At 45.1% G+C, this 22,204-nt stretch overlaps 1 protein-coding gene across 50 annotated transcripts in view; it reads left to right on the top strand.

The window, feature by feature from the left end:
• SORBS1 (sorbin and SH3 domain containing 1) overlaps positions 1 to 21,720 on the top strand; it is a 263,566-nt gene extending 241,846 nt beyond the window's left edge. For 23 of the 50 annotated variants that reach the window (XM_066239014.1, XM_066239028.1, XM_066239012.1 and 20 more), the window contains 4 exons: positions 9,189 to 9,248; positions 9,824 to 10,014; positions 14,431 to 14,543; positions 18,473 to 21,720. In XM_066239014.1, coding sequence (XP_066095111.1) covers positions 9,189 to 9,248; positions 9,824 to 10,014; positions 14,431 to 14,543; positions 18,473 to 18,540 — 432 coding nt within the window. In that variant the 3' untranslated portion in view covers positions 18,541 to 21,720. The remainder of the gene's footprint in view (positions 1 to 9,188; positions 9,249 to 9,823; positions 10,015 to 14,430; positions 14,544 to 18,472) is intronic. The other 27 variants (XM_066239033.1, XM_066239024.1, XM_066239027.1 and 24 more) reach the window with 2 other exon arrangements.
• The last annotated feature ends 484 nt before the right edge of the window (positions 21,721 to 22,204 follow it).

Below are 22,204 nucleotides of genomic sequence, written 5' to 3'. Positions count from 1 at the left end.
TGTTGTGCTAAGTCCCTGCTTTGCTGCTTTCCTTCCCCTTCGGCATCTGTCTGGCCTGCCTGGCACCCCCAGCTCTCTGCAGCTGTGTGAACACTTCCTCGTGAAGGATTGGGCTTTTCCAGTCCCTTGTAGCCTCCCAAGCTGGTAACATATTGGTCCATCACTCCTGTTTTTAGGTGTATTTTCTCTGAACAGCAGAAGGGGGTGAGTCAAGTGGGGGGGTGTCTGGGGGAAATCGGGCTGAGCGGGAAGAGCACTGTGTTGACAGGATGCCTGTTCTAGCTCTGGCTCTGCCATTGGCCCGTCGTAGGTCTTCGGATGAGTCACATCCCTTCTCTGGCAGCATCCCAGTCCATAAACAAAACATTCAGACAAGAAAACTAAAGTTCTTTCTGTCTGTGGTATTCTCAATTAGCTAAAGTTTCTGTGTGAATTTCAATTGAAAGGGGAAAAAGGAACAAAGGTGAAGTCTGGCATTTATTATAGTCCTGTGTACCTTCTCAATTGAAATGTGAAGGTTTTTGTCTTTATTATTTGAGGGACAGATTAACTAATTGGACAAAAACATAACCTATAAAATGCCCAAGAGTTAAGAATCATCAACCAAGTTCTTGGATTTTGAGGGACATAATTTTGGCCAAGAAAGTTTAGAGCAATCAATCAGGAGAACGAAGGGGAAGATCATCTTGGAAACCTTCATTAGCACCATCAAATGTTTACTGAGTTTCCCTAAGATAGAAGCACTGTTTGCTGACTGGCAGCTAACCTCGGTTTTTGAGTCTCTACAATTTGTGAGAGAGCCCCATAGAATTTCTAAATTAAAAAGAAGCTTTAAAGATCATCTACTTCAGTGACTCGTAACTTCTCTGGACCCTGGGACCTCTGAGAATCTCAGGTTAGCCGGGGACTCCAGGCCAGCATCCACAGTTTGCATCAGGTTTTAAGAGAGTCACACTTGAGTCCATCCGAGAACTCCATGGGTCCCCGGGTGAGATCCCAGTCTACTTGACTTTTATGATGTGATGAGAAAGCTGAGGTCTGAGGACAGTGACAACACTTTTGTGATGTCAGTTTGGTTCCTAAAGGGGAGGAAGCCAGTCAAACAATAAACTCTGAGGGCACGAAGTTTAAAATAAAAATATTCAGGAAAGCTATGTGTCCTTAAAGTATCTGTCTGAGAAATACAGGAACAAACCACCGTCCGGCCTTAGGGAGAGGACAAGGAGGAAAGCTACTCCACAGAGAACAGAAAGATGTGCTTCGGTGACTTAGAGGGGACATCTCTCACCACAGGGAGACTAGGTTTGTTCCAGAAAGATAAGAAGAAAAGCACAGGCCTGCTTTCAGCATGGAAACAGAACTAGAAGAGACAGCATGTGATGAACCTTGCAAGAACCAAAAGGAAATTAAAAATGTTAATTTAAGTCCTGACCAGATAGCTCAGTGGGTTAGAGCATCATCCCAAAGTACAGAGGTTGCTGGTTTGATCCCCAGTCAGGCCACATACAGGAACAGCTCAATAATCCTGTCTCTCTTTTTCTCTCCCTCTCTTCCTCCCTCCCTTCCTCTCTTGCTGAAATCAATACATTTTTTAATTTTTTTTTTTTTTTTTCATTTTTCTGAAGCTGGAAACAGGGAGAGACAGTCAGACAGACTCCCGCATGCGCCCGACCGGGATCCACCCGGTACGCCCACCAGGGGCGACGCTCTGCCCACCAGGGGGCGATGCTCTGCCCATCCTGGGCGTCACCATATTGCGACCAGAGCCACTCTAGCGCCTGGGGCAGAGGCCAAGGAGCCATCCCCAGCGCCCGGGCCATCTTTGCTCCAATGGAGCCTCAGCTGCGGGAGGGGAAGAGAGAGACAGAGAGGAAAGTGCGGCGGAGGGGTGGAGAAGCAAATGGGCGCTTCTCCTGTGTGCCCTGGCCGGGAATCGAACCCGGGTCCTCTGCACGCTAGGCCGACGCTCTACCGCTGAGCCAGGGCTCATTTTTAAATTTTTAAAATTAATTTAAGATACTCAGCTAAGAATGGGAAACACTCCTTGGCTTACTCAGAAGGGATATCTCTAAGTAAACACCAGAGTATTTAACAATTTACCAGATGGGGAGAGACATTGGCTGCAGTTCTTACAAAAATAATCAGCATCTTAACATCTAATCTAGGGAACTAAGACCCAAAGTTGAAGTGTCCACCCCTAAAAAGAGGAGAAATGGTAGATAGTAGACACCCTAACACCAGAGATGGGGTGTAGTGGAGTACACAGGACTAGTAGTCAGGGAGACCAGGGTTCAAATCCTGGCTCTTCAGATTCCCGACTCAGACATACTGGGTCTTAGTTTTGTAAGATGAGGTTTCTGTTGACCACTGTATTGAGTTACCATGAGGATGGAATGAGCTATCCTGGAGGTGAAAGCACCTAGCACCAAGCATGCAGGTAGAACTCAAGTTTTGGCTGTGTGATACTAATATGACAGGGAAAAGAAATACAAGTAGTGTGCTGTAGCTTCCTTACCCTGTTCCTCCTAAGAGAGGAGGATGGGGGAAGAAAGAGAAGAAGGCAGACCCTGGAGAACCCTTTTACTCTGGGTTACACTAGTGCCGAATTAGAAAACGCATGCTTTGCCCTGTGCCTGTCTTGTTTCTCCTCATTCTCTTCCACCCTGAGCACAAAGCTACCATCCTGGAAATCTTTCTGTTTCTTCACACTTGAGTACACATTTGTCATTACTCCTCCGCTTGTTTTAGGAAAGAAACAGGAGTTCATCATCCAGACTGACAAGGAGGCTGAGCATTTGTGTTGTAATCAGGTTTAATTACAACAAAGCTAATGCGTGATCTGTGCAGTAATCTGCATGGAGATTAAGTCTAGGTGGTAAGCACTTAAACTAATCTGCTGTCATTGGTTTTATGTTGAAGCTGGGATCTTCTTCTCCATAAACTCCAGAGAACTCAGTGGAGTCAGACTGGAGGGTCGAGTAGAGGTAGAGGTTTCCAAGAGCCAAAGCCCAGGAGCCCGAACCATTTATGTCTTCCTACTCCTCTGGCAGAGTTGGCCCATGGTGTTTGAGGAGCTGCAAGTCTTCTGTCACCATCTGGGGCAACTCACCTCCCATCTACCTCTGGAGGCCACTGTCAGAAGCCCTGTGCCCAGTCTTCAGTGGGTGAGGAGCGGGGTGCTGTCTCCCTTCAGCTAGGTCAACCCTGCCCAGGCTCAGTTCTCAATTCACACAGTGCTCATACGCCAGTCACGGAACATAAGAACCAAATAATCAATGTAAATCTTTCCCAGTTCTTATTTTAATTTTTTCATTGTTCCACTTAGTCGGTCCATTTAGTTGTACATGCACTGGTTTTCCATTATATATGCCCTGACCAGCGATCAAACTCTTGACCTCGGTATGCTGGGATGGCACTCTATCTACTGAGCCACCCAGCCAGGGCCCAATCCTCTTATTTTATTAAGAACTTGAAGTCCAAAGAAGTTAAGCATTTTGCCAGTATTTCCCCCCTCCCCCCAGTCCAGTGTCCCCTGGGGAGGCCAGTGTAAGTTACCAGAAAACGGGGGTGGGGTCTAGGGAGATGGGACAATATGGGGCCTGAGGTGAGTAGAAGATGTCTCTGAGGGACTCGGGCAAGTTAGGAGGGCAGATAGTAATTTCTAGGAGGTTCAGGGACATGTTGAGGTTGAGTGCCTCTATCCTGTCCACATCTCCAGGACTTCCTGCTGCTCTTCAGCCCGTGGACAGTTATTTCGGGCTTCAGGGCTTTGGCACACTCACAGATCTGGAAGACGGTGCTTAGTAACTCCACAGTAGCACCAGTTGTTTTGTGGATCCAAAGGGATTAACAGCCCCAGGGAAGCTAGGGTCAGATTTCCAAGGGGTTTCTGTGAACTGAAGGGAGGGCAACAGAGCAAGGATGCAGGATTGCTCACTCAGGAGAAACAAAACGAGTGGTCCAGGCCAAGAGAGGCCACCTGCGTGGACGTCTACAAATATAGAGGAAAAGTCGTTTCTGGATTAGCGACCATCACCTGTTAAACTGTTGTTGGGGGAGGGGGGATGCAGTGTGTGTGCTTGTGTGTGCGATGGGCCAATTGCTGTTCTTCTAAACATGTGGAAAACTGCGCTGCCTCTCCAGCAGTCCAGCATGTACTTAGCATGAGATAATACCCCCTTTATTCTTAACCCTGGATGAGGTCCTGGTGAGAACTTATATCTACTTTTAGGCTTAAATAAGGGCAGGCACTGAGGACCAGAGATCAGAGCAACGCTGTCTGGTAGGAACATAATGTGAGCTACTTGTGTAATGTAAAATTTTCTGGTAGTAAAATGGAACAGGTGAAATTAATTTTGATGTATCTGCTTTAACTCATTATATTAAAGTAGTATTATTTTAACATATAATCAATATAAGAATTTCTGAGATAGTTTATATTTTTTGTTTTGTACTACATTTTTGAAATTCAATGTATGTTCTTATACTTACAGCACACTTCAGCCTAGCCACAGCTAAAGTGTTTCATAGGTAATGTGGCCTGGAGACCATTCTGATAGTAACGGTTCAGAGGAAGGGAAGAGATGTATAAAGCTATACACCAGGGGTCTTCAAACTTTTTACACAGGGTGCCAGTTCACTGTCCCTCAGACCGTTGGAGGGCCGGACTATTAAAAAAAACTATGAACAAATTCCTATGCACACTGCACATATCTTATTTTAAAGTAAAAAAACAAAACAGGAACAAATACAATATTTAAAATAAAAAGAACAAGTAAATTTAAATCAACAAACTGACCAGTATTTCAATGGGAACTATGCTCCTCTCACTGACCACCAATGAAAGAGGTGCCCCTTCCAGAAGTGTGGCGGGGGCCGGATAAATGGCCTCCGGGGGCCGCATGTGACCCGTGGGCCGTAGTTTGGGGACTCCTGCTATACACAGTTAGAAAGTGGGGCCAGGGGAAAAAAACGTTTATGCCTACAGGGGAAAGATATCTGAGGGTAAGGAACCTTTGAAGCAGAGCATGGTCCCCTGTGATGGATGTTAATGGTGGTATCCATCTCCACTGAGGGTTCCTCCATGTCAGACCCCCCAAAAAACTTGTTTATATTTCAGTTATATAATATGTTTGATTTAAGTCTAAGAAAAACATTTCCAAGAGGGAGAAATTGAATCTTAGCTAATAGGATAAATGTTTATTTTGTCTTTTTTTTTTTTTTTTTTTGTATTTTTCTGAAGTGAGAAGCGAGGAGGCAGTCAGACAGACCCCCGCATGCACCCGACCGGGATCCACCTGGCATGCCCACCAGGGGGCAATGTTCTCCCCATCTGGAGCATTGCTCCGTTGCAGCTGGAGCTCTTCTAGCGCCTGAGGCAGAAGCCATGGAGCCTTTGTCAGTACCTGGGCCAACTTTGCTCCAATGGAGCCTTGGCTGCTGGAGGGGAAGAGAGAGAGAGAAAGGAGAGGGGGGAAGGGTAGAGAAGCAGATAGGTGCGTCTCCTGTGTGTTCTGGCCAGGATTCAAACCCAGAACTTCCACTCGCTGGGCTGACGTTGTACCACTGAGCCAACTGGCCAGGGCCTATTTTGCCTTCTTTCTTCATTTCTTCACAGTGTTAAGTAAGGGACCAAGTCTTCCTGCCTCTAGCAAATGAGTTGTTTGTCCAGATGTTAAGTTCATCCAAATGTAAAGGTTATGATGATTACCCTCTGATTTGGATAGGGCCTGAGACCAAAGAAGGCTGGGCCATCAGTGTCCCTTCCAGTACTGGCAACCCTTGAGTTAATGATTGGGCAATATCATTAATGCATGCTACACACTCTACATAATGGAGAAGTAATCAAGAAGAGCTGTTACCCCTCAGAAGAGGCAGAAGCTGGGTGTTGCTATAGTGATACCAGCTATCCTGTCATGACTCGAGGAGGTGGCATATGGTGATCAGACACTGAGGGGGTCGGCATCTAGTGGTTTTGCCACCTTGTGCAAGTTTTCCTGAATCTTAAAATTCATCTTCTGCCCTCCCCAAGTCAGCAGGTGCATAACAGTCAAATGAGGAAATGGACCTATACATGCTTTGAAAGGCTGCCTTTTTTTAAAGTGCTTTACAAAAGAAAAGGATAGTAAAATATCAGTCCTCCTTTCTGTATCTGATTCACCAAGTCTCTTATGTGCCAAATATTTACTAAATGATCGATTCCAGCCACCACTTTAGCGTTAAGTTGATTGAAAGATGCTAGGAGGCTTCTATAGGCTGTAGAGATTATGTCAAGAGATTGTCCACAGTCTCCCTTTTGTGTGTGTGTGTGTGTGTGACAGAGACAGAGAGAGTCAGAGAGAGGGACAGATAGGGACAGACAGACAGGAAGGGAGAGAGATGAGAAGCATCAATTCTTTGTTGCGGTGTCTTAGTTGTTCATTGATTACTTTCTCATATGTGCCTTGACCAGGGTGTTACAGCAGACCAAGTAACCCCTTTCTTGAGCTAGTGACCTTGGGCTCAAGCTGGCAAGTCTTGCTCCAACCAGATGAGCCTGCAGTCAAGCTGGTGACCTCGGGGTCTCGAACCTGGGTTCTCTGGTCCCGGTCCAACACTCTATCCACTGCGCAACTGCCTGGTCAGGCGACATTCTCCTTTTTTTGTTTTGTCATTTCTCATTGAATTTTGAAGAGAGGGAGAGAGAGAAGCATCGTCTTGTTGTTCCACTTACCTATGTATTCACTGACTGACTCTTGTATGTGCCCCAACCACCGGGGCTTGAACCCACAGCCTCAGCATGTCAGGACAACGCTCTAACCAACTGAGCTACCCAGCTAGGGCCCATGTTCTTTTGACCTGAGGTCATTAGGCCACAAACTAGAGTTTGAAAATATTTTCATTTGTATGAGAACTTTTATTTTCATGAGGTATGACCCATAATAGCCACGGCGCAAAGAACCTCACTCTCCGATAATAACGTTCTCTCGGCCTCGCTCCGCTGGGCTGTGGGCCAGCAGCATGAACCTCGCCAGCGGGGAGCGCACAGTCTCAGGGCACACCCTAGATGTGTCGGACAGGACCCTGCATTTGAACAGGATCCCAGGGGAAACATCATACATAGCGCAGCTGCGGGGCAGGCAGCCCACCTCCTCTTGAGGCAATCCCTTCTCTGGTTGGACAGCTCTGATTTTTAGAAAGTTTCTTGTCTGTCAAGTCAAGATCTGCCTGGAGGTATCACCTACTCAGAGTCCCCACAATAAGGTTCATTCTTTTGCCACGTGAAAGCCCACCGAGTGGGTGCTTGGAGATGTCATTACTTCCCTTTGTTGTACAGAAGCCGTGATCCAGAGGCTGGGTGGGTGGTGAATGGGGCTACACAGTGTCAGCTCCTGGTCACCTGCCAGAAGCCCGCAGATCTGAGACATTGTAGAAGGAGCTTGAGATGGCCTCTTCCTGTTCTATCTCTTCCTTCACTCCTGCCAGAGAGTCCAGGAGGACTGGTTTAAGTGATTGCATTTTGAACGGGGTTTGGAGAACTTGAAGAGGTTTCCCAAAAGCACAAGAGCATTGAAGTGGGGTCTGGGATGGATGTGGGCCCTGCAGGGTGTGCGTTCTAAAGGGCAAGGTTGTTCACAGTGGGGATGAGCAGGAGAGGCTGGGTGGTAGCGTGGGCAGAGGAGCCCAGCAGCTGGACCTCTCCCTAGCTGTGACACTGGGGAATGCGGAAAACGCCTCCGAGCATCAGCTTTCAGGCTTCTAAAAGGAAAATGGGTTGGTAAACCCTGTCCTGCCTGACTCCAGGGTTTCTGTGGGACTCCGGGAAGGTAATATCAGTGAGCACACTTGATAATGTGGGGAATGGTCCAAGGATGAAAGGGAAGGTTCAGTAGGACAGATGAGCTCAGGAGACAAGTGTATGTCATCAGTAACTCACTGTGCGACTCAAGGGTGGCCCTTCCCCTCTTGGTACCTCTCTGTGAAACAAGCAAGTTATACACAAAAGATCTGAGTGCCCTTCTAGACGGCCTTGGGGTTTCTGAGGCTATGATTGTGGGCTGCCTGGAGGATTTCTCCAAGGATGGTTTCCAAATATTTATTTAGGGAGACTTCCTAGAACTTGGAATTGAATCCTTTTTGAGGGAAATGATTTCAAACACCCCTCCAGTGAAGGCCTGGCCTCTACTTCGGGTGACCCACTTAAAAGATGGGTGGTTGGCCATGGTCACACCTGTTTCCAGGTCATCATGTGGTACCTGGACTCATGAGTGATGAGTGATCCTGAGCTGGTGAGTGATGGTTTTATTTGTACAACTGCATTAAGACACTCTTTTTTTTTTTTTTTTTTTTTTTTTTTAGTAAGAGACAGATAGGAAGGGAGAGAGATGAGAAGCATCAACTCATAGTTGCAGCACTTTAGTTGTTCATTGATTGCTTCTCATATGTGCCTTGACCAAGGGGCTCCAGCCAGGCCTGTAACCCCTTATTCAAGCCAGTGGGTTTCGAACCTGGGTCCTGAGCATCCCAGGTTGACTCTATGTACTGTACCACCATCTGGTCAGGCAGGACACTCTTATTTCTGGAAGCAATGCTTCACTCTCTGAGATATGTGAGCTCCTCTCATGCGTATCCAGAGTGTGTGATATGCAGATTTTTCCAGGGGAACAGTCTTGGGTGATACTTTCATATTACCAAGGAGCTTTTCAAAAGCATTACTCCCTTTTTCAGTTTTGATGAGTGCCTGAATATGGCATACCTGGTAGTTTTATGAGCCTGCTTTGCCAGAGGAGGCTCCCAGTTTCCTGAAACTGGCTTTTGGTCCAGCAGCCCATCCGTAGATGCTTGTCAGCTGAGAGTGAGGGGACCAATGTGTGTGGTTACAGAGGGACGTAACTCTTCCTTACGACAGCCTTCTGCGTCTCTTTCCTGCCCATCTGGGGACCCTGTGTTGTTGTTCATTCTCACCTCACCGCAGCTGTATTTCCAACTTCCCATTTCATTGCCTGGATGCTTGCTTCTAACTCTGTACATTGCATATTCTGTGCACCCACCGTGTTGTCATGGAAACTTGGTGGCCGTAGGCCGCCGAGTATCCATTGTCATCGAGTGTGATGGTGTGGTACATGTATTTGCTCACGCTTTTATTTTGAATTCTTTCAAATGTGACATCTGCTAAAATGTCTCCCTTATAATTTGCTTGGTGATCACAGCCTTCTCATCATTCATTGAGAGCAGGACCTGATCTCACAGAATCTGAAAAGAGCTATGTGGTAAGATGCCTGTTGAATAAGACTGTAGCTTTTCTAAAGGGAATCCTTACTGACTTCTAGAGTCTAGATTGAAGTAATGCCTGGTTAAGTCACAGAGCCATTATTTGCCGGAATTATGTGGCTACTGCGGTAGAGAGAGATGTTAGGCCACCCCTTTCCCTCTCAAAAAAGCAGAGGAAATTAGAGATGATGTTTCTACTCTGCCTACATGTGGGGATAAACGAATGTATTAGTGCATGATTGGGGATACAGACTTGCATTTCTATCCTGAAATTATTATGTTTGTAACAGTTACTAATTACAAGCTTTTATGCTGCTACCTTTTTTTTTTTAATATTCATACTAAATTCCAAATTCTGTATCTTACCTGTTTTTCCATGCTTACACCTGGATCCCTCCTGCACTCCACTACTGGAATATCTATTTTTTTAACCTGGATCTTCAACTCTGTTGTTTCCTTGGACTTTTGTACTTCGTCTGGAATGTTACATCTCTTCCTCTCTTTCTTTTTTTTTTTTTGTCCCCATGTTGACTGTTTTACGGGGGTTTCTGGATATCTCGGGGCCACCTCACAGGAAGCAGTTTGCAATGAGATCATAAACATTGCCGAAAAGTCTGTTCATTACTGCAGCACTGTCTCTCCTCCCCTTGACTTTCATCACAAGGTACCCCCTTCTGACAATAAACCATCTTTAATCATTTCTCAGCAACCTCAAGCCCAGCAGCGAAGAGTCACCCCAGACAGGAGTCAAGCCTCACAAGATTTGTAAGTACACTTGGCAAACTTCAATTCTCACATTGTAGTTGGCTGTTGGGCTTAGAAAGTGGGTCACTGACCAGCTGGGGGGGGGGGATGAATGAATCACTCCCAGCCTTTCTAAGAATTCCGTGTTTCCCATCAGCCGATGTTAAAACAGGTGGCAGAGAAATAAAGGAGGTCATGAACTTCTGGGAGAGAGAGACAGGTAAAGAATGAACTGCTGTCCAAGGGTGACCGAGCGTCGTGCCGACTGGTCTCACTCCTAGTTGTGGGAATACAGAGGAAGGAATGGTTCATTCTGGCTGGAGCTGAGTGAATAGGGTGATCCATTCATTTAAAAAAAGAAAAAAAAAGGCTAGGTTATCTCCTTTCTTCTAAGCACAGATGAGTAAACTCCATTCACAGGGGAAAGAGGTTGGAATAATCTTTGAAAGACAAATTGGATTTGAGGTCTAGAACAAGGGTCTTCACAGGTGAGGAAACCACATGTGCAAAAGTAGAGTGTTTAGACAACTTCAGAAATGCACACATGGCCACAGAATACAGTTCATGGAGGAAACAGAGACAGAGGTCAAGAGGTCGGTTGGGACCAGATGGCAGAATCCATAATGCAGTTGGAATAGGTTTGGATTCTATTCTGCAGACACTCAGGAACCACTAGAGGGTTTTTGATGTGAGGAGCAATTAGTATTTTGGTTTTGGGAGATAACTTTGGTAACAGAGTAGAAGGTGGATTTCAGAGATGACGGACAATGGTATGGGTTAGGAGATATTAATCCAGGCAAGAAGTATTGAAGGCCTGAGCTAGGACATGGGGAAGAGGTGCTTTGTGACCATGGACACATAGGTTACCCAGGGAGATTCAGGGTAAACAGAGAAGGGAAATGAGGGTAGATCCTTGGGCAACAGAGGAGTAGCAGCAAAAGAGACTGAGCGGAGCGGCAGGAGGCTGGGAAGAAGGTCAAGGAGCATTCACTTGCACAGCCGGACCAAGCACGTTCGGTCAGCAGAGCCTCCTGCTTCAGAGGGGCCAAGGAGGCTGGGAAGTGAGAAATGTCCTCCAGGTGTTCTGTGTGGCAAATGGAAAAAAATCATCGGTGACCTCAGAGACAGCAGTGTCAGAGAGGTGGAGGCAAATACTACCTTAGAAAGGGCTGCTGAGTCGATTTAATGGAAAGTAAAAGGGCCGTGATACCAGCCAAAAATTTCAGGATGCTGGGAAGGAGGTGATAGTCCAAACAGAAGGTACTACTTGCCGTGGAATCCAGCAGAGGAATAGTACAGCTGTAGCAGAAAAATTGCACTTATGTCTTCCGGTGCTGGAAATATATCGTAACTTATTTTTGGCGTGCAGAGACTTAAGTAGATTTGTACCAGAGGAGAAGGGGTTGACAGAGTCAAAAGATGTAAGAGAGAAGATGGAAGTTAAGGAAATAGCTCAGAGAAGGGACTTCAACATGGCCAGAAGGGTCCTTTCCCCACAGATGGGAACAGAGGCAGGAGGGGGGGCGTTATAGACTTACACCTGAAAGGGAGGAAAGTTTAAAGGGCTGCCCACAGCAAGCTGTATCTCAGGGAGGGGGGGAAGCATGAGGAGCCCTCTGTGCCAAAAGTGGCAGAAGGCTGGGGGAGACGCATGGATCAGCGTCCCCAGCAGCGCGAGGCCCACACCGAGCCAGAGCCGCCGGGGCGGCCCGAGCAGCCAGATTTCGGGACTGCCTCTAGCTGGTCTCCATAGTCTGGGAGTGAGGACGCAGGATCGGAAATCGGGAGTTACCTTCCAGAGCTGAGCCTAGCAAGCAGCCAAGTGGAAGTGAGGGTCTGAGGCATTCCAAAGAGTCCAAGTTGGATGGCAGACAGCGGGTGAATACAGAAACATCAAAAGGTATTCATTTACCAGCTGGCAATCGGCCTGCCTCTCCTATTTCTTCTTTAGAGAACTTTCTTTGGCAGACAGGTCCATCAGCCAAAACATCCATACATTTGGATAAATATATAAAATTAAATTGTCCCTTTGGTTTTAACAGAGGAGAATGACCCTCTTGTTTCTGGAACTGACTCTACTTTCTAGTCTGTCTTGCCCATACAGTAGAAATCACTGGCTTCTACTGGAAATGGTAGATGTTTGACTCATTTGCAAAGTTTTGCCTGATACTATTGTGTTTCAAAAGAGTAAACAATAACACAGAATAAGTGCTGGCGAGGATGTGGAGAAAAGGGAACCCTTCTGCACTGCTGGTGGGAATGCAGACTGGTGCAGCCACTGTGTAAAACAGTATGGAGATTCCTCAAAAAATTAAAAATGGAACTGCCTTTTGACCCAGCTATCCCACTTTTAGGAATATACCCCAGGAACACAAAATCACTGATTCAAAAGAAGAAATGCACCCTCATGTTTATGGCAGCATTGTTCACAATAGCCAAGATCTGGAAACAGCCCAAGTGTCTGTCAGTGGACGAGTGGATTAAAAAGTAGTGGTACATATACACAATGGAATACTATGGGGCCATGAAAAAGAAGGAAATCTTCCTTTTGCGACAACATGGATGGACCTGGAAACTATTATGTTAAGTGAAATAAGCCAGGCAGAGAAAGAAAAATATCATATGACCTCACTCATTTGAGGAATCCAGTGAACAATGTGAACTGAGGAACTGAATAGAGGCAGAGGCGGGATCAAAGGGACCAGAGGGAAAGCGGACAGAGGGAAAGGGGATGAGAGGATGGGATCAGAGAAGGGAAAGAGTAGTGAAATTATACAGACATAACACAGCGTTATAGAGAACAAGACAGCAAATCCTGGAGGGATGGGGATGAGGGTGTGGGGGGGAGGGGGGCAAGGGGGATGTTGAGAGAAACACGGGAGGGGGGATGTATTCGGGGGGACACTAGAATCTATGTAAACACAATAAATTAAAAAATAAAAAATAATGAGCTCATAAGAAACAAACAAACAGAAAACCCGTAAACAAATTTGTAAACTGGTGCATAGTGGATGCTTCTTAAGTGTTTGTCAAAGGAATAAGTGAAAACAAAGCTTTTCCTTGTTGCCAAAGCAGATACCAGATTTGGCACATGTCCAGTGGCTGCTGTTAGAACAAAAAGAACCGCACACACCAAATTGCTTAGGCCAGTACCAAGTAGATAAAAATCTTAACCCTCAAATCACTGAGATGGGGGAAAAGCTTCCAGGAGTTCTAGAGGCCCCAGCCAGGTAGCTCATTTGGTTGCAGCATCGATCTGATATGCTAAGGTTCCAGGTTTGATCCCTGGTCAGGGCACATACAAGAGTCAACCAATGAATGCATAAAATAAGTAGATTAACAAATCAGTGTCTCTCTCTCTTTCTCTTCCTCCCCCCACTCTATCTCCAAAATCAATCAATTTTTTTAAAGAGTTTGAGAAAAATTACATCCATATTTAAAAGCAGTGAATAAAATGTATGTTGGTGTATTAAGAAACTCAAGGTAGTTTTGCTAAACAGTGAGGCAATTGGAATATATGTTGTCATATAAATATGACAATTTTATAATTATGACAGTTGTCTTGGGCTCTCCATGTAGATGACCAGAATATAGTGTCTATCTCTAGACCTAATTAACCTCTGGTTATTTTCAATAATCTACATAAATTTTTCGATGTTAAAAAAAAAGGCTTGTTTGGCCCTGTCCAGGTGACGGAGTGGGTAAAGCATCATCCTGGCACATTGAGGTCACGGGTTCAAGCCCTGGTCAGGGCTTGTAGGAGAAGCAATCAATGAGTGCAAAACTAAATGGAACAACTAAGTGAAACAATGAGTCATTGCTTCTCTCTCCCCCTCTCTCTTCCCCTCCTTCTTCTCTTCCCCTCTCTCAAATCAATGGAAAGTTTTTTAAAAAGGAAGGAAGGAGGGAGGGAGAGAAAAAGGCTTGGTTAACTTTAAAGAAGGGAGCATCTAGACAAAATCCTTGGTGGTGGGAACCAAGTATGGAAACTAAGTAAAAGGACTGATCATGACTTGCTTGTCAGAAGTTTTCAATCACTGTTAGGTCTTTTTATTTAAAAAAATTTTAATTGAGAGAGAAAGAGAAGGGAGAGGAAGAGAAAGAAACATCAATTTATTTTTCTACCCATTTATGCATCCATTGGTTGATTCTTGTATGTACCCTTACTGGGCATCAAGCTCACAACCTTGGCATTTTGGGACAATGCTCTAAGCAGCTGAGCTACCTAGCCAGGGCCCTGTCAGTCTTAATTTATCATATGCTGAACGGATCTCCCCCAATGCTAAGTCATTAGAGAAATAGCCAGTGGAGATAAAATACCTTTATCTCCATTCATGAGTAGAAAATACTACCTAAATGTTGATTTAATTAAAATGGCTTTAAAAATTTCTTATTTAATCCTATCAGTCACTTGATATTCATTTTTATCATTTATAGAATTAGCTACCAAGCATTATATAGCTATATACCACAGAACGATGATGAGTTGGAACTCCGAGATGGAGATATTGTTGATGTCATGGAAAAATGCGACGATGGATGGTTTGTTGGTAAGTGATCTCATCATGATTTTCTTACTAGTTATGTTTTGAAGGAACAACTAGGAGTGATGAATGATGCAAAAAGCAATATTCTTTGTATGGAAGGAAGAGCCTTCTCAGATCCTATGCCACCCAGTATATGTTTACTCTCAAGCCTGGATGGCAGTAATTTTGGACCTAAAGGCCAAATAAGGCCCTGGCCAGCTGGCTTAGTGGATAGAGCGCTGGCCAGGTATATGAACATCCCAGGTTCAATTCCTGGTCAGGGCACAGAACAGAAGCAACCATCTACTTCTCTTCCCACTCCACATCCCTCTTCTCTCCCTCTTCCCCTCCCATAGCCGGTGGCTCAGATTGGTTTCAGTGTCAGCCCCAGGTGCTGAGGATAACTCAGTTGATTCAAGCATCAGCCCCAGATGGGGGTTGCTGGGTGGATCCCCAATGGGGCACATGCAGAACTTTGTTTCTCTATCTCCCCTCCTCTAACTTAGGAAAAAAGGCCAAATATACCAACATCAAATGCATGGGAGGGCAGTTGTCCGATTCATTAAGTTCTGTTTGTGTTTATATTGTGAATCGATTTGTTCTACATTTGGAACTTTTATTTTTTAAAACACTTATGAAGCAACACAAGAAAATTTGACTGAGCCTAGGTCTCTACCGTGAAACTCAAGCATAGGTGTAGACATTCTAAAGATCTTCTTTACTCCAGGCTTCTAATAACTTTAATCAGAGCTACCTGCTTAATTAAAACAAAGGATTCACCCATATAAAACGAGGAAAGATCAACATTATTGAGATTACATTACAGGGCAGGCACTTGGTTGATATACTTTCTTATTGACGTTCTTTCAACAAATAGCCCATAAACCAATAATTATCTTTATTTCACAGATTCAAAAACTGAGGCCCAAAGAGATCAAATAACTACCATATTTCCCCACGTGTAAGATGCTCCCATGTATAAGATGTACCTTAATTTTAGGGCCCAAAATTAAAAAAAAAAATTACATAAAGTTATTGAACTCAAGTTTTATTCATCCTAAAATTCATACAACTCCTCATCACTGTCAAAACTCCCATCCATTAGCTTGTCCTCATCTGTGTCTGATGACAAATCATTGTCTTCAACAATGAGTGCAAAAACAAGCATGAAAAAGCAAGAAATGCAAGTAAAATAAAATCTACCACTATTGTATAAGACACACCCAGTTTTTAGACCCCCAATTCCCCCCCCTAAAAAAAAGTATGTTTCTTATACATAGGGAAATATGGTAGCCCAAGGTCACGCAGGTAGCAAATAGTGGGGCCAGCATTTGAACCCAGGCCCATCTCTCCCTAAGCCTCTGTTCTTTCTGCTCAGGTATGAGTAGGATGTTGGGAACCACTGACTTACTCTTTGCCTCAATTTTCCCTCATACAAATGTCTTTACCTTTATCTTCTCTCCAAAGACTAGCTCTTTCCTGATCTCTCTGGAGAAGCTTTGCTAAAACAGAGCAATGTCAGGGCTGGAGTAATGAGAACAGCAAAGTCTTGGCATAAATGGGAAGCCAAGCCTCCTCCACCTCTTAGAAAGCTGTCCCATCTTCCCAAGGCCGCCAGAAGCCTGCAGCCCTTGCTAGCTTAAGTTGTGTTCAGAAGGAAACCAGACTTGGGAAGTCAGCAATACTCTAGTTCAGTGGTCAGCCAACTCATTAGTCAACAGAGTCAAATATCAACAGTACAACGATTGAAATTTCTTTTGAAAGCCAAATTTTTTAAACTTAAACTATATAGGTAGGTACATTCCTTATCGAGGTAGTGCCCGCACATGGTATTTTGTGGAAGAGCCACACTCAAGGGGCCAAAGAGCCACATGTAGCTTGCAAGCCGCAGTTTGCCAACCAGGGCTCTAGTGCAACACAATCCAATAGAAACATAATACAAGCCATGTACAAAATTTAAAGTTTCTTGGAAGTTATATTGAAAAAGTAACATGAGCCTGACTAGGCAGTGGTGCAGTGGATAGAGCATCAGACTGGGACATGGAGAACCCAGGTTTGAAACCACGAGGTCACTGATTTGAACACAGGCTCATCGGCTTGAGTGCGGGGTCACTGGCTTGAGTGTGGGATCATAGACATAACTCTATGGTCGCTGGCTTGAGCCCAACATTGCTGGCTTGAAGCCCAAGGTCGCTGGCTTGAGCAAGAGGTCACTCGTTCTGCTGTAGCCCCCAGGTCAAGGCACATATGAGAAAGCAATCAATGAACAACTAAGGTGCTGCAGTGAAGAATTGATGTTTCTCATCTCCCTCCCTTCCTGTGTGTCTATCTGTCCCTATCTGTCTCTCTCTCTGTCTCTGTCGAAAAAAATAACATGAAACTAGTAAAAATTAATTTTAATGTATTTTGTTAAGCCCATTGCATTCAAAATATTATCATTTGAACATGTAATCAGTATAAAAAAGAGATATTTTACCTTCCTCTTTTCGTACTAGGTCTTAGAAATCCAATGCATATTGACAGTTACAGCATAGCTCAATTCAGAATAGCCACGTGCCAACTGCTCAGAAGACGTGTGGCTGTCATATTCGAGTACAGCTCGAGTATATGTTCCAGAAGCATTAGCATTTTTTTACGAGAACTTGGGGTTTGGTGAGGGACACCAGCTCTCTAATGGGGCATTGCCAGCAGCTGGTACAGGAAATATTTCAGATTCCTCAATTCCTCAAACACTTCCAGAGAACTAACCTACTGTTCAGACCAAGAATACAGTAACACAGCAGGGTTCATTCTTCTCGTCCGTGAGGAGAGGTGCTGACCAGCCATCTGAGCGCATCTCTGGGCCTCACCATCTCAGCGCCCTCCCTGACCACCCCCGTAGGGATTCAGATAGTTGTCTTGCATGTTTTTAGCTTTGACACATTTTTTTTTTTTTTTTTTTTTTGTATTTTTCTGAAGCTGGAAACGGGAAGAGACAGTCAGACAGACTCCTGCATGCGCCCAACCGGGATCCACCCGGCACGCCCACCAGGGGCGATGCTCTGCCCACCAGGGGGCAATGCTCTGCCCCTCCGGGGCGTCGCTCTGCCACAACCAGAGCCACTCTAGCGCCTGGGGCAGAGGCCAAGGAGCCATCCCCAGCGCCCGGGCCATCTTTGCTCCAATGGAGCCTTGGATGCGGGAGGGAAAGAGAGAGACAGAGAGGAAGGAGGTGGGGGTCTGATGTCTGCTAATGGGAGGGTAGTGATGACACAGCATAACACGCGACCATGCACATATGCGCATGCGCCAGCTCTAGAGAGGGACTCCTGGGGCAGGGACAGGATTAGGGATTCAGTAGTTCTGGATCTGGAGCAGCCCAGGAGGGGCTTTGCTCCCGAGTAGCTTAATGTTCTTGGCTCATAACCCCAGTAAGGTTGGTAGCAAAGACAGGAAGTCAATTTGGGGCTTAGGCAGGCTTATGAGAGGAATTTCCTTTTGATGTGTGGTCATATCCAGTGGATTGTTAGAAATCCTACAGTTTACAAATTCTAAATCCCCGGTATCTTGTTGTGTTGGGTAGATGTGCTCCCGCTTCCAAAGTGGAGAAGGGCTGGACAGAGCAGTGGGTTGGGGTGGGGGTGGGGTGGGGGTGGGTTGGGGTGGGGGTGGGGTGGGGGTGGACTCAAAGCCTGCAGCTGATGCTTACTCAGCGATGGGACCTCGGCAGTGTCACTTAATCTCCCTGAAAGGAGCTCATTTGATATTTTTAAAGTAAAAAAACAGGAGTATTAAATATGCCTGTCTTGCTTACCACCCAGCATTATTTTACAGCCTAAATGAGATAAAATAAGGGGAAAAGCGCTCTGGAAACCATATACTGTGCTACCAGCGGAGGGATTGTTATCAAGGGCTCTCTTTGAACTCACGTGAGCGACTCTTCTCATTGTGTGTATGTGTCTGTTTTTTTCTAGGTACTTCAAGAAGGACAAGGCAGTTTGGTACTTTCCCAGGCAACTATGTAAAGCCTTTGTATCTATAAGAAGATTGAAAACCACAGAGATGATTTTTATTGGAGGATGAAGCATAATTCATGAACCGATCTCTTTATTTAAAAGTTGAGTCAGTAGGAAAAGTAATACAGCGGATAACGTAAGAAGCAAAAGAGAAGGACAGAGAAGTGTGTTGTTTAAAACCAGAGCCTGCCTAAGCTTACCGTGCACCAGGCAGGCCTGAGCCATGCGCTGAGCAGAAAGGAATGAGGCAAATCTGTATTTACTTAGCTGCTTCTTGGAGCCACTCCAGCCCCACCTCACCCTGTCTTAGGTAATTTGACCTGTGGCACAGTCCAGGAGCAGTTAGGCCAGAAATGCCTCCTGCTGCTGCCCCCGTGACCAGCTCCGGCTCAGTGGGGTCTCGGCGTTTAGCCCCCAGAGTGCCAGGCAGCTCCCAGCTGTTCCCAGAGGCTCTACACACACAGACCCCTCCCCACCCCGCCACCCTGAGCCCGCTGATCCCCCGGTGCTGCTGGGGGTCAGTCTAGGCTGCCAAGGCCCCCAAACCCCCCAAGATGGAGACCTTCACCAGACCTGCTGAGGTTTGTGGGAAGTGAAGGCAAAACTTGGGCACCCTGAGCACCCAGCCTGTGTGCGGCATTGCCATGGACGCCCCTGGTGTTCAGACAGAAGAGCACACGGGCTTGCCCCTGGGCCGGTGGCCAGGCACATAGCTAAGTCTGTATGTGATTGAAGTCAAGAGGCCCAGTAGCTCACGGTCAGGTGCAATGCTCTCCTTTCCCATCTCCCTGGCTTTCACAGACGCTCACTTTCAGGGCAGCGCAGTTTCATTTGCCAGAACGCCTCTGCAAAACCTTTCTTTCCTGAATTGTCTTTGGCCCGGACAGTTTGGGGCCAACAGGCCTGTTCTCAGAGAGAACCAAGGATGGTGGTGTTTAGTGATTCATGTCACGTACACCGATGTTCACTAGATGCTGGGGCCACCATCAGCAAGGCATGCTCCCAGCCTTGGAAGAGGCTTGCCATGTCTCCATTTTCACTCCCCATAGGAGTTCAAGGCCCACCCAGAATTAGTCACCCAGGGTTGTGAATCCTCACGCAGCCCAGTCAGGGGTTCAGATGCAATGAGCCAAGGTGTGAGAAACGGTTCTGCCGCCCCCAGGAGGCCCGACCCAAGGGGGAGGCCCGACCCAAAGGGGAGGCCCCTGCCACACCTGGGGTGTGCAGTCACAACTCTGTCCACTTTGAAGATGTTGATCAGCCTCTCTGTTACACCCCTTGGAGAATGAAAGATAGAAATGGCCCGTTCCCTGCCTGCTGGGAACTCAGGTGATTGAGGAGACACACACACACACACACACACACACACAATCAAGAGAGACTGTGACAAGTGCTAAGAAGGGTGAGAGAGAGGAAGAGATTAGTTTTTCCTGGAGGGATCCTAGAAAGCATTGTCATTTTTCTGTCTCCATTAGCTCACTTTTAAACAACTGGGATGTTAGAAGAACCTTTACCCGGGGGTACTTTAGGCTGAAAATTCTTGGAACTGTTTCCAGAATCTTTAGACTCTCACCCTCTCCACAAATACACATCCAAGGTCAAAAATAGGAATAGCAGTTCTAAGTGACAAGGTGTATAGGAACCCTGGCTTTCTGCATATATCAATAGCTAAGGCCCGTTGTCCCAAAGTCTGGAGTCTATAAGAAGGCAAAGTTTGTGTTCAATATCTCTGCCACAGCTTCTGTCTCCACTACCCACCTTAGAATCCCGTCAGCTGCCCACGTCCCATCTGACAGCCACAGGACACTCACTTCTCTTCCTGTCCTCTTTTCAAATCTTGCTCACTAACTTCGCACTAAAGTGTGAGTGACTGATATAGAACTGTGTTATCTCTTCCCAGAGACATTTGTTTTTAACTAGGACAGAGCAGAGCCTTAATCACAAGGGAAAAGATTGTGGAACTAATGGTGGGGGTGGGGTGGAGGAGCTTCCTGGGTAGAATTGCTTACGGGCACTGTTTGCCTGAGGGAACACAGCAAACATGCACGTGCGTTTGCACAGCAGCGTTTCACCCATTTTGAAATGTAATCCTTATATTGACTAATGCATTTCCCGGTCTTTCTTAGATGCAAACCATTAAGCTTATAATCTTATCTAATAGTTTTTTGAGGGGTGCTTCTTGAATAAGTAAATAATTTTGAACACCTCTTTAAATACAGCTAGAAAATAAGACCAATTTGTAAAGCCACACTTGCATATGGATGCCAGCCTCACACATTTGTATATCTCCAGAAACCCAGATATGCCTCACCAACTTGCCCGTCTTTAATAAAATCATGTTAAAATTTGCATCAAACTTCAGCTTCCTATGTGTGACAAAACAAGGAACATAGGTTTCCAATGGCTCTTTTGTCTTCAGACATTTAATAATATAAAATACCTATTTTTATGCTGAGATGTTTATACAGGTTTATTAATAGCAAGTGCAAGTAACTGTCGGCATGCCTTGCAAACGGTTTTGATATATTAGCCATGCTTCTGGGTAAAGGCAAGCCCAAACCACTTCTCTTTGCAGTCTCTTTGGGATCAGTTAAAAACAAATCAATCATATGCTTAAGTGGGACTGTAAATATGTATATTTAACTTTGTATAGCCCATGTACCTACTTTGTATAGAAAAATAATTTTAAAAATGAGGGAGTCATGAAGTTTTTTGCATTTTTATTTAAATGAAGGAATTCCAAATAACTCACCTGCAGATTTTTAGCACAAATATAGCCATTGTAAAGTGTTAAAATTTTGAATAAATAATCATTATTCCTGGGAGAGAAGGTAACTGTGATCTCAGTTGCAGTTTGTTTTTTGTTTGTTTTTGGTTTTTTTTGATTGGTATTTTCGTTTGGTTGGTTGGATTATTATTTTTTTTTTTTGGCATTTCTATTTATCTGTAGTAGTACTAAGTCCTATTGCTAGAATAGGTTACTACACAAAAGGGTTATATAGTGTTCTGAAAGAAAAATAACTGACATTCTATATAACCAATTAATTTAAAGTGTTGCCATTTAAATTACACACCAGGAGCATGTACTATGCAGACACAGGGTTTTCTGTTCATTTTTCTTTATTGCAGTGGATTGATTTGATAAAAGAGGTGTTGAATTATGACATTTGCTGTACATATTATTTAATAAACTTTATTCAGAATCACGTGGCATCGTTTGTTCTTACAGTTCATTGTTCCCTTCCTTTGCCAAGCTTCCCAAAGGAGCCTTTCGTTCACTCCCTCCCTTTCTCATACGCTCCTTTTTCATTAACCGCCTGCCATCTGGCTTCCACCCCACTCCTTGAAGACAGTACTTGTTACTATATTCCTTTCTCAACAAACTTAACTTGGCCCTTTTTGAATTATTGTTGACCATTTCACCGTTCTTTCTATATGGTTTTATTTGTTCTGATTACAAAAATAATGTATATGTCTTTAAAAGCAAAAGCAAAACATTATAAAATAAGTATAATGGGTCTTGATTTGCTCCACAAGACAAGGGTACAGGAAATGATACCACACTTGGTTTGTCTAAATCAAATTAAATCTGGCTTTGACTCTTCTCTTGCTATGGTGGGCAGAAGCGCAGCCTTTTTCTCCCAACCCAAGTATGTCAGGGCCGTGACACTAAGCATCCAGCTTCCCATG

The sequence above is a fragment of the Saccopteryx bilineata genome, chromosome 7 (assembly GCF_036850765.1).
Source record: "Saccopteryx bilineata isolate mSacBil1 chromosome 7, mSacBil1_pri_phased_curated, whole genome shotgun sequence".
NCBI lineage: Eukaryota > Metazoa > Chordata > Mammalia > Chiroptera > Emballonuridae > Saccopteryx > Saccopteryx bilineata.
Note: the sequence above shows the minus strand (reverse complement) of the source record. Positions and strands in the feature narration are given on the sequence as shown.